Source organism: Hylaeus anthracinus, unplaced genomic scaffold (assembly GCF_026225885.1).
Source record: "Hylaeus anthracinus isolate JK02 unplaced genomic scaffold, UHH_iyHylAnth1.0_haploid 11997, whole genome shotgun sequence".
NCBI classification, from domain to species: Eukaryota; Metazoa; Arthropoda; class Insecta; order Hymenoptera; family Colletidae; genus Hylaeus; species Hylaeus anthracinus.
The window spans coordinates 10,658,641-10,671,729 of record NW_026534344.1 but is presented as its reverse complement, the minus strand read 5'-3'; the positions used below and the strand labels follow the sequence as shown (position 1 = coordinate 10,671,729).

Below are 13,089 nucleotides of genomic sequence, written 5' to 3'. Positions count from 1 at the left end.
CACGCAAAACATAACCAAATGGATCTATGCGTCAAAAACAGGAATCAGAAAATAAATACTTTTATAAATACTCATTAACTTTCATTTCTTGAGAATCTTACTCGAATTTTTCCATTTCTTTTTGTTTTTGTTTTTTTTTTAATTGTTGCATAAACTTTTGTTCTCATGTTACATTCGTGGGACACAAAAACTGTTAGCTTAAGAGCTTTTTAACAAACTGTTCGTCTGGTGCAAATGTTTTGAAACTTTAATAATAGAAGTTTCGTGAGAGCAGTTATAGCAGAACTTTATTTAAGAAAAAAGTTTCATGAAGTAGATAAAACTTCATACTTATCGAGCATTGCAAATAATAGTTTTATTACATAATATAATATTAAAAAATATGTTCAATGTGTACGGAGTGTAATTGAGAAATTTTTTTCAAATGATTGTCGAAGGAAATATCTGTTCTTACACTACACGAGAACTTATCTTCCTTTTACTAAATCTATATTTTCATTGTTAGTTTCATTTTTACGTTTACGAGGGATTGTTTTGCAGAAATTTCATTACTGATAAAATAATGAACATAATATAAATATAAATAATGAATTCTTCTATATCCTCTATATATATTTTTTAATTAAATAATTAAAGTTCGTAAAAACTCAAGTATCTTTTGCTTGTTAGAAAAGAATGAATAACTCACCGCTCGAAAAAATTGTTGCATGTGCGCAGGATCCGTGTCAACGATCAGTTTGTAAATCTCCTTGTGTCTGACTTCTCGAAGGACCTGCCTGTAGGATCCAGGTCCCGCCTGGCGAATGTACATCTCCGTTTTCGCAGAGGGTGGAGATTTCACGAGGTCCTGCAGCTTGAACAATCCTGAAAACAGAGAAACAGATAAAATATAATCCTTTTCTTCCTATACCCATAGATTTTCAATTTAGAATATTTCTCCTTTAGTTTATTCTCGTGCGAGCAAGACCACGCCGCCAAGCAACTGCTATCCTAAACAGAACCTGGACCATTATTTTATCGAGTTGTCTGATTAGATAAAACGTGGAATATTTACATACAGGTCCACGAACAGCTACAGCTTATGGTGCTCTCGTAAAGTGTATTGTTTATTTTACTAAACTGAGAAGACACTCCGTTTTCTATATACTCCAGAAAATATTTTAGCAAAATTCTATTCGAACACTGCGCAATCTCGCGAGTGCCTTCGGCAAATAGCATAACTCATTGAAACGCCGATGAAAGAACCCGGTAATATGAAAAGGAGGATCCACAGTAGGTGGAACAGAATCCAAGAATTAATGGTTCTCCAAGAATAATTTGGACAAGCAGTTTCCGTTAAAAACGTGAAATTGAAAGATAACAGACCACCTCGTGGAGCTTTTCAATTCGGTTTTCAATTACCCTCTTTCTGCGAACGTACACGTATATCAAGCCTGTTTCTGTTCGGTTATACACATATATTTGGGCCAACAATACTAGAGGTTGGCAACGTGTATGAATGGATAGAGGTACCAGTACATCGAAGAAATGTCTGGTACACGGAGCAACCCTCCGACGTACATTCTCGAAGCTGGAGATTTATGGCGCTTTCGCATGTTGCAAAGGGTACATAAGATTCGGAAAGAATCTTCCTGTGTTTGTTCTTCCTGGTTCCTGGGCTTGGAATCTCGATGACAAGAGTACTTGTTTTAAAAAGAAATATAAATAAGTTATCTCTGGATCTCTTAGTAATATCGTTAATACATTTTCTGTTAGGTTGGTTTTCTTTTGGTTAGAGTCGCTGATTTTGAAAATTAAAATTTGTAGTTAGGTTCTCCCTTCTTCAACAGAGGAACGATAAAGCGAATTCGAAAGGATTAGAAATATTCAAATTGATGTCACAAGTTTAGAAAAGTTAAGAATCACTCCTATACAGATACATATCATCTGATAAAAGATTGTCTATCTCCTTAACGGAAAATGTAAATCGACTCAAAGAAGGAGGTTAGTTTGTTTAAAGACCGAGAATAATTCTGAGATGGATAATTAAGAATAATTGACAGGAACGGCCAACGCAAAGCATCGTGTGCACGAGGCATGTATGCTCGTCCGATTTACATATGCACGCCTGTACGCCTCGCGTTGTATCGTTCCGAGTAACAAATGGTGAAACGCCGTGACGCCCACGTGAAACATTAATGCGAGTCTGTTACGTATCCTAGCAACGTGAAAGAGTTTCGTTTTACAGTCACGTTCGTTTATGTTTAATTAACATATCTGTCTGAGCGACAGGAGGAATTAAAGATGACTACCAAACCTGGACCAGGTTCACATGGTCTACGATTCGTTAAAAAAAAAAAAAAAATGTTGAATTTATCTATTGAGATATTCAGTGCCATGAATATTTCAGTGCCAGCGAAATAAGAAGTCAATTTTGTATCATATTCGTATGTATGCTGTTATTTCTATGGACTTAAGTGGTGAAATTATATTATTGCAAATTGTAATTATATTATTTAAAGATAATTATATATTTCTAATATAATTACTTTACTAATAGATTAATATATTCATCGCATTTATTTAGATTTATTCGAGATTAAAATTAAAAAGGGCACATTTATATTAATAAGTTACATTTAGTTCCATTAAATATTTTATTTCTTTGTTAAATAAAATTTCTTTCGGTTCGAATAGCTTAATGATTAAAACTTTTATTTTCGGAATTAAATGTGTAACTTTATATTAATCTTAGTTTAATTGCTAAACATTATACTTCTACAGTATTTGATCTCCTTCGGTATGAAAGATATATCCGTTAACAAACACTAAAATAAGAATAACAAAATACAAGAAACCACTTACACATTCAGAATCATCGATTCCTCCTTCATTTTCAACATTTCAATACCATCTGCGATAGACCAGATTGTATCATTCAAGTCGTACAGCCCTGAGAATTCAATTTAATTTTCAATTCGTATGTCTCGAAGAAACTCGGGTTCGACAGTTTTCGAATCGTGTTTCTTCTATGTTTTTGTACGAGAAGAGAGTAGGTGATTCGAGGTTGAATCGACTCGAAACGGAAAAGTTGATCCATATTGGATCGATCAGGGCTCATGAAAGCTTTATCAGGTTCCGAGACGAGAAATGGTCTCGTATTTCCAACGAATAGTCGCGAAAGAGAGGAATATACATTCCTAGGGACGGAACGATGGAAATCCGCGATGACGTGCTTCGCCCAGGGAGAATTTTCAAATGTCTCCGTTCCCCAATGGTAGGGAATTTATGACTGCCATAGACATGAAAGTTATGTAAAAAAGGGACATTCTTCGGGATCCTCCCTTCGTCTCAGCGGAAAACGCGGCACTTCCCGCTCGTGTCTCCGTCCTTATTACGCCGTCTAATCAGGCAAAGTAATTTCGACAAAGGATCTCGCTTTTTGCTAGCAATCGAGTAATTTGTAACGCACGACGACGTGCATCCAATTTTGCATGGATATTTGTTCGCGTGGAATAAGAAAAATCTACTCCAAAATTAATCAAAATTGCAAAAATGATCTTGTACATTCAATTTTGTAGGTATACACCTTGCCTCGTTGACTTTAGACAACATCTACACTTCTCCAGATAAAACCATATCAAATATGGTTTAAACCATGGCAACACCTTGCTTTCACCACGTGGAACTTATGAACGAAGCCAGTATATAATGTTACACATACAATAAATATTCACGCAACTAATCAAGTAAACGTTTAAAAATTAGTAGTGTGTCCTATCTTTTCGCCCCCAAGTGTATATTCTGTGAAACTTGAACATTTAATATCTTCCGTATCGTTGGCACCGCGACGTTATAATTCAACGTGAATTAACCCTTGGCTGCCACGAACGAGCCCTGCGGATTTAAAAAAAAAATCAGCGACTGCGATGTCGAATCCCCGGTGACTTTACACGGAGCAGCTCAGTTAAGTCCGCGTGCGGATGACAGGCCGACATTTCGCACCGCACCGGCATCCACTTCCGCCTGCTGATTCCAACATTCCATTTGCATAGGGCGGCATCACCAGTCGACCTGGTGAAAAGCTCGCAGTGGTAAAAAAAAAAAAAAAAGAACGCGTAATGACGAGCGTGTATGACTACGTACACCATCCGAGTGGGGTGTTCCGTTATTACCTGGAGAGTGCTACTCATATACTTGCAAATCTGACTGCGACTGGAAAGTTTGCTTTATTGTTCGGACCGGTGCGATGATTTTTTACAGCGGCGTGTTCTCGTCACGAGCGATGCGGAATGTAAAAATCAGGAATGACGCGGTATCCGTGTCGAATAAAAATAATTATAGTGGCCGTCGAGTGGAGATTGGTCGTTTCCTGTACTACCCTGGAGTTTGATTAAAAAATAAATGTTATAGGATTAAGTGTTTAATATTAGGTTGTTCCGAAAGTTTCTTTCGCGAGTTGCACTCAATTATTTGGTTGTGTGGTTGTGTTTATATAAATAGACAATCTAATTTCATAGATATTCATATTGTAACAGTAATGGAGCAAAATGAATCGTGCACAATTCAGTAATGTAACATAAAACATAAAATATTATGCATGTATTACTTATTAATAAAGCGAAAGAAACTTTTGGGACAACCTAACGTGAAGGAGGAATTTTGATGTTGCTCGGGAATGTAGCAATTATTCTATAACTATTTGCTTCCTAGGTATTACCTGGCAAGTTGGTTTTGTTTTAAAATTCTCTTTCTTTGGTTATGAAAGCAAATTTAATTTTGGTGGAATATTCTTTTCCTGAGCGCAATGTTAATCGTTATTCTATGACCTCGTTGTGGGTCCTCTTCAGGAATAAATTATGTAGTGTAGATTTAACGTAATAAAAAAGAGAGTAGAAGTTAAGGTCGCATGTGATCATGCAACAGGTGAAGTTTCAAAAGAAGGAGATGAATGCCTGCAAAATTGAATGTACAAGATCAGTTTAGCAGTTTTTATTAATTTTCGAGGTATTTCTGAGGTAGATTTTTATTATTCCACGCGATCAAATGTCCATGAATATTTATGTCCATACTTAAAAATATCTAAAAAATTCTAGTTTCTAAGTTTCTGTTGGCGATAAACAAATGTTTTCAACTCACCGTAGTCTTCCTCGTAGATGATCGCCACTCTAGTCCAGTTTAAGAAGGACATAAGATCCTTGAAAGCCTTGTTCAAGTGGTCCTGCGAGGGATAGAGGTTTATACTAAACTCCTTGAATGTCGGCTCGAAGTCGACTCTCGCTTCCAGATGCGGGACGTCCAGAGCCTCGCATATGCTCTGGATATGAGCGCCCAAAAGAGGATCGGAAGGCCCAAAGATCCCTTGGACCGACCTGGACAGCTGTTCGCAAGCTGTAAAAGGAATAATGCATACATTAATACACAAGATCTTCAAGACGTTTCAAAGTTGAAGAATTTACAGACTTACAGAAATTTTAAAAGAAAATTGAAATATTGTTCCATAGATTCATTCGAAATTTTAAATAACACATTGACTGTCAGATTAATTATCGTGAACATTCATACGAGACTAAAATTTGGATTCTACGCAATTTCAAATGATTTAACCCGTCGTTTATGGTAATATTTACTTTTGCAACCTCTTTAAAATTTATCAATCCTATTGACATTTATTTATTAAATTCCTTGCTGAAAATACTTGTCCAAATACATGTTCTTTAAAGCTGTATGAGTGCTTGATATACACGAACGTATTTAGACGATAGACAGGAGTTTTATGTTGCAAATTGTATCATACTATAAATTCTGGGAGCAGAAACAGGAAAAGAGGGAGGGATGCTTAGAATGGAGCACTGCCAGAGTGTGAAAACGGAGATACGCGGATGACTGGCGCCGATTTTATATTTTCAGATGAGGCGTGCTCTGAATTTCCGTATCAGCGTAAAACTCTTTCAGAAATTTTCATGGAAAATTGCGTTCCTCCCACGGTTCCTGTAAACCATTTTCTTGTTATACTCTCGTAAAATTTTAAAATGCACAGCAAATAAGGGATCCTCCCAACTCGAAACTTGACATACAATATAACCTATCGTTGTGCATATTGCTGGCTTTAGAAAAATTTCGTTGGCAAAATAAAACTGTTCAAACAACAGTATAGTTATAAATCGTTGGTTACTCAACCAGAGACACGTCTTGAACGCTTCCCTCCTTTGGGAAAGATTCCTGGCACGCGTGTAAAGGCCGACCGAGAACGAGAATGGATGAGTTCGATTTCACCAGTGGGATTTCGGGGTGTCTAAGTATCCCCTACTTTGTCCGTGCGCGTTTTGAATTATTCAGGGGACTTTCTTCGTCTTCCGATCTATGGGAATCGCCTGACTCATCGTTCTCACATTTCTGATGCCGATTTCACCTCACGTGGCCATGAGGCATTCGTTGAGGAAATTAAAAGAAGGCTTGGAATAATGGGCTTGGTTTAAAACAATTTGCATATTGAATTCCTCCTTAAATATTTTTGCATTATTTAACGCTCTTATTGAGAAATTGAAGAAGATTCTCGTAGAATCAAGGTGGACGGATTTAGTAGTGCAGTGACGGAACCATTCTCAACTGTTTCCAGTAGCGAGATCTCTCGAGATTATGCTTAATTGTTGTGTCACTTCGAGTTGACAGTTATAATGAGTTAGCCATTTAAAAAGCCATTTAGCTCGAGACATTTGAAGAGAATTAAAGTAATGCTTGGAAGGAGCTGCATTTTGGTCTCGTCTTGAACGCCGACAACGGACTCATAGACATTAATGTTTCACGAAGACCTGTCAGATGGGATGAAAAAGTTTGTTCATTACCTCTTAGAGCCCTGTATAATAAATTACCCAAAGTTTTACAATGATTTTAAACTTGTAATTAGCCGTATAACGTATCTTATTGTCATAATTTACGAGTTCGCAATATAAATATGATTATAAAGTCATTATGGTACGTTACGCAAGATATCAATCACTATATTTGAATAATTGTGGTGGATAAGACTCTATAATTTATACTAATAGTTAACAAGTTACTTTATACGATACACCAATTAGTATATTTTAATCATTTTCGTGGTTAAAACTTTATATTTATACATAGTAGTTTTCAAGTTTATAATATAGACATGACCGAAAAATAATTATGTCATGAATGTGTCTTGGCGAAAATATGAACGTTATACAATGAATTAATTAGTATATTTTAATATTCTTTCGTGGCTAATTTCGTGGAACATAATCGAGAAATGATTATGTCATGTCCCATAGTGAAAATTGAACGTAATTCATTCTTAAAATATAGAAGCATGTAAACAGGGTAAATTCGAATGGCCTTTTCCTCCCGTTTGATTCAAAATAGGCGAAGAGACATTAATGTTCGTGTGAAATCGGGCGAGGTGAAAATTCTGCAAAATATAATTCCCCCTGAAATTGCAGGCTTTTGGTATTCTCGTGACGCGTCGGTGGCGCAACGTAGTTTATGGAATACATTTATGCCGCGTTTGTTCAGATTTATTCACCGTTAAACGTCGAATTCTGATCGCCATTTCATCGAGAGCGATGTAATAGCAAAATGGTAAAAATTCCGATAGAATACAAATTAACTGAAATAATGTTCCTGGTTATATGATTTCATATAATTCTATTCGATTTTATTTTATTTTAATAATAATAGAATATAGGTAATAAAATATAGCCACTAACATATTAACATTTCTTTTTCGTAATAAAAATATCATAAATTGTTTGGCAAATTGCGGCAATTGCTCGAAACGTGGTCTACCGATAAAGCACAATTGTGTATTAAAATTTATTTATGAATTGTACACGATTATGACTATCTTGTTATTTGAACGCACATAATATCAGTATAAACTGTTGCATGTTTGCAATTTTCATATCATTAATTTGCAAAGGCACGATTGACCGTAAAATATTGGTTCTTAATCAAATTATGCGATCGTTTGCAAGTTACATTTAACAAGATAAAACATCATACATATAATCGACAGTAAATTCGATTAATTGTATAATACGATTTATCCAGATCAGTGATTGAACTAAAGAGAACTTTATCTAGATAATAACCTTCAACCTTTCGTTAAATATATATTCAATTTTAATATCGTTTACCACAAAACAGATTAAAATGCTTTCAAAATATGATATTGATCGCATCTAGGTGTACGAAAGGGTTAATAGCTGTTGGTATTTAGACTCACTATCAGTTTAACTTAGTTTCAAAGGAAGATCTCTCTCGAGCCTTCTCAATCCTGAAATATTTATCAAAGGTATGCATCGTCAGCGACGGAGTTTACTTTTCCATAGATTTCACAGTCGTAGTCCCTTAATAATAAGTCGGTCCCCGATACTTTGATTAATATTCACAGAGTCTTATCAACTCCAATTCAAGAGGATCAAGGTGCGCTCGAGTTGTCACAAGAAGCAAAAGGTGCACAAGAACGTGGAATGGGAACGAATCCTCAAATTTCATCGAGTTACTGTGGAAGCTGTTTCGACTTTTTCAAGCGGAACAATTTAACGAATATTTTCATTTATTGCTGGTAAAGTTTCCTCGAGCTTGACAATGTAACTTCTTTGATGGCCAAGTAGCTGCGACCAAAGTTTTCAATTTGCTAGAAAACCTTAGTCGTTCGAATTTTCTACCCGATGCTTCGCGAAATTTCTGGATCATCGTGTTTGAATTGACATTTTTCTTCTGCTTCTGCGATACCTAAAATTCTCTACATCTTGTTTAGATCATTATTTTATTTTTTAAATGTAATTCTGATAGTTGTATAAAACAATGATTTACGAGCTCTAAGTGAGATAAGAATTATACATGAAATAGAGAATTATTGTGTGTGGTTATCGTGTAAATATAAGTAATATAATAATCAAATAATAGTTGACCGAGAATTTTGGTTGATGCTTGTGTTGACAGAAAGTAAACGATTTGAAGCCGTCTCAAGCATTTTTATTTTGTTCCTGTTATAACGATTTCGTATTTCATATTTTCCATTAGAAAACAACTACCTTGAAATACGTATAAAAATACGAAAAGTCTTCGAAAGCCATGATCAATAACGGATAGCTCGAAAAAGCTGTTAACGATAATGTTGGTAGGAAAAATTCAGAAATAAGTTTTTACAGCGTTCCATGGGTACAAAAGCCCATTAATGGAAGACGGCGGTGTAATGGAAAGTTAACGAAGCTCCGTTCCATCGCCACTGACAAGTTGTTCAAATTGTAGCGTTTACGCTCGCGAGACTTTTTTTCTTCCCAGAGAAACAAACGAACAACGACTCCGCCATTCGACGGGACGGTGAAAATTGCGTTACGTCCATTTAATTCTGACGCGAAATCATTAAAACCGCGGTGAACCGTTTTTAGGGAAATGAGTGTAACGGAGTCATGAGTCGTCGATCTTCAATCCCGCGCGACCTAAATTTCCTTGCCAAATGTGGAACATTCGCTGCGCAGAAATAGGGACAAAGGTATTAGGGTCTTGTTCGAGCTTCGACGCGTCAGGGAGAAGAGGGCGAAAGTGTCAGATGCGAAAGAGTAAATTAAAAATATAGTGGCCACACGCTGTGGCGGGCAAAAACCACTGTGATGGAGGGTTAGATTCTACCATCTAGAAGCTGGCTGTAAAAAAATTCCCCATCAGCGCTTTACCGCAACTTCCATTTAACTAAATTACACGGGTTTCAACGACCACGCCTTCCTCTTTGCTACACTGCGGCAAAATAATCGCAGGTGCGAACTAATCGCGATGCTCGTTCGCTTTTTTATAGCTCGAGTGTACCATTAAACTATCTTGGTATTTTCGTTTGTAGAAGTCTTTTGGAATGGTGTTAGCTCGTGGTTGTTTTTTGGACTCTTTAATCTTGGAGCCTCTGAATTTTTTTGTCGTCAAATTAAGTAATTTTGAATTCGTCTCGAGCAGTTTTAGCGAGTACTTACTGTAGCATTTTCTAGTTTATTTTTGTTTCGTAGAAATTTAGTAGAATTATCAATTTGCAAGGCATTCACTTTCATATTTCAAGTTGATGGTGCTGTCGAACGTCATCAATATTGTTATTGGTTATCAAAGATAATATGTATAGTAATTAACGTCTTCACGCCCTTGGCCACGTATGTGGACGTTTAGTTTTTTATAATTATGATTACTGTCAATAATAGATAGAACAAAAATTTGATAATAACAAAAAAATCCTCCTTGAAGAGGTTAAGACGTATACGTCATCTTGCGAAACAGATTAAAATTAGTTGTTATAATGTCGACATATTAGCGTGTTACCTGAAAGTTACATGAGCCCAATTTTTTATTAGGAAAGGAGTGGACCTTATACGTACTTCTAAAAGTCCTCTACATTACATTTTAATCAGACGAACAAGTATTAAAGTTTCATTTTGTCTTACTGGTGACAATAAGAAAACATTTATAAACTTTTACTTGCCTTGGTGATCACGTATTTTACACGATTATTATTACATATTGCAGCTTCTACATCTTGCAGTAAGCAGATAAATGGAACAATACATTAAAATAAGTATTTCAAAACAGAGACCCACTGGTTTTAGCATTCTTCAAGAACTACGTATAATATTACTTTACGAACTCATTGCAACGAAGAAAGTGTTTTATTTCCATAGTAATAAAGTGGACTATATAGTATTTTGCATTTGAAATATGTTATCCACTACTGCTTTAAAGGTTTTGAATGCGTAATGCTCGTTGAGAGGGTGGTTTCGATGAATAATATTCTTCGTCACCGTTTCACGAGCAATCCGAGCGAATTTCGCTCACCTCGGCCGTTAACTCTGCTTTGTTACGCAATCCTTAGGTCTCCGTTCCGTATACAAATGGCGCCTGGAATGCCGTTACGCGACCCGCTGCGGAAATTAGCGACGAAGCCATTTCTGGATGTCATCGTACGCGGTGACGAACCGTTGTCTCATAACGATCGTTAAAACCGTTGAACGAGAACTCGGTCCACCGATAAATAAATATTTCTATCACCGTAACAGAACTCATTTTACTTCTATACACCACTGTAAAGTGTGGTGTAAAATATGCCACTATAAACAACTCAAATCTATTTTCTACAGTGATTTCCTTTATCGAATGGATTTAAGTTGGTATAGATCCAGCCAGAGAAAATAATAGATATCTTCCATTTTAACGATGATAGACACACGTCGAAATCGTTTTGCATTTTTCATGCAAGTTAAACAACGGTAAAAACGGTGGCTTGACTGCTGACTGATTTCATGTGGAGTACAATCAGTATACATATTTCAAATTCATCAAAATCCATAACCCCGAATGGAAAAAGTAATCGATACGGCGTGGAATGAAGCGCATTCATTCGTTGACCCAAGGAGATGAAATTTCGATACAATTTATTGGCAAGCCTGTTGATTCGGTCAATATCAATTAACAGAGCCGCTATTCAGTCTAGCATTCGTGTTAGGCAACAGTAATTGAAGCTGATCATCGATCGCTACGTCATTGTGTATTGTGTTACTATCTGTTTATTCAAGAGTATTTTCTGTTTCGCGTGTGTAATGAGATCAAATTGAGCGGAACAGTAAATAATTTCCCTTTTAGGCTTATAGTGATCGCGTGTGATACTGTTAATAAATGTACCTCAATGGATCAATATTGATGGAGCGCGAGTTTAACCAAATAGTGGGACAAAATTGTTTTCTAAGAATTTATTTTAAAACAAATTCAATTACAGAATATCAGAAAGTTGTGGAATTTAAAATGTAGTGTGAATGTTTCTTTACGTACTTCATTTTGTAGTTTCATATAGGCAGAAGGGGTGCATAATAATCTTATCATCAAATGATATGTCCAGGTGATGTAGTATGTAAATGTTAAGAAGTGCCAGCTCTGTCTCCGATTATTAAATCGAAATTACAAATAAATAATAAATAATAATATTCATGTTTGGAAATTCTTCTTCCACTAGCCTGTATCTAATTCTCCTGTCTCTAAATGTTTCACAGGTTCCGTTTGACTAGCATCGCGTCTCAAAGGTTTCTTCTTGCATGTTGTGGCGGAATGCTGAATGTTTGCGATTGGCGGAGATGTTGGCGAGACTGAGGTAAGTGCTGATTGCTGACTTCTAAATTGCCCAGGCGGAAAATTCCTGTGGTGGAGCGAGTTAGTTTGCAGGAGATAGGTGGAGAGGTTCGAAAAGTCAACAAACTCGATGATAGTGGTCTTCGTGTACTGCCTCTAAAGACGTATGCTACGGATGCTGACGTAGAGTTTGGTTGCATCTGTAACTTATAGGTACTTGGGAGCAGCTTCCTAAACAGTTGGATCTGTAATTGTAAGTTGCTCTCACGCGATCGCAATTACGTTTCTTGCGATTAATATCTTTAAACTGGTACGCGTTGTGACAAATGATATTATCTTTCGAGTATTTTTGGATAGGATCACTTTAAGAGGACCCTCCCATCAAAATTGTGAAAAAAATGTGTCATTAAAGATTTTTTCTCCGTGAAAAGTATGCAACGTGAAGTAACAAAATTGTTTGACATTTATTCACAAAGTATTTGAGAATACGTAAAACGTTTTTGTATGAATATTTCCCTAACAGTGAATTTTATACTTTTCACGGAAAAGAATCGTTAATATCACATTTTTTTTCACAATTTCGATAGGAGGATCCCCTTGAGTTATTGATCATGATATTTGATTTTGTCTATAAAAACTGAGATTCCTAATGAAAGGAAATTAAAGAAAAGGTTCATTTCTGATCGATACTAGAAGCTTCAAGTGGCAGTAAAAGAAGAAATAAATTTTGTTTGACAAATGCTCTTTAAAATTCATTCAAGACATGAATAATTGCTTCCATCTAAGAACCTGTCTACTGTATTATTCTAAATAGGAACCAGACAACAATGACAATAAGAGGACAAAATAAAGCTTAAAGTATGAAACGAAAAGAAGCATTCACAGTCGATTTGATTTTTAAAGCGACAACCCAGAAAAGCCACTCGCGCGAAACGATACGTCACTGGCACGATGACCAAGGATCATTATCCCTAAATCTGCAACGGA

At 36.1% G+C, this 13,089-nt stretch overlaps 1 protein-coding gene across 4 annotated transcripts in view; it reads right to left on the bottom strand.

The window, feature by feature from the left end:
- LOC128889260 (glutamate receptor ionotropic, kainate 2) overlaps window positions 1–13,089 on the bottom strand; it is a 213,903-nt gene that overhangs the window by 80,753 nt on the left and 120,061 nt on the right. For all 4 annotated transcript variants that reach the window (XM_054146709.1, XM_054146710.1, XM_054146711.1 and 1 more), the window contains exons 4-5: window positions 5,119–5,370; window positions 689–864 (exon numbers count right to left, since the gene is read on the bottom strand). In XM_054146709.1, the coding sequence (XP_054002684.1) occupies window positions 689–864; window positions 5,119–5,370 (428 nt within the window). The remainder of the gene's footprint in view (window positions 1–688; window positions 865–5,118; window positions 5,371–13,089) is intronic.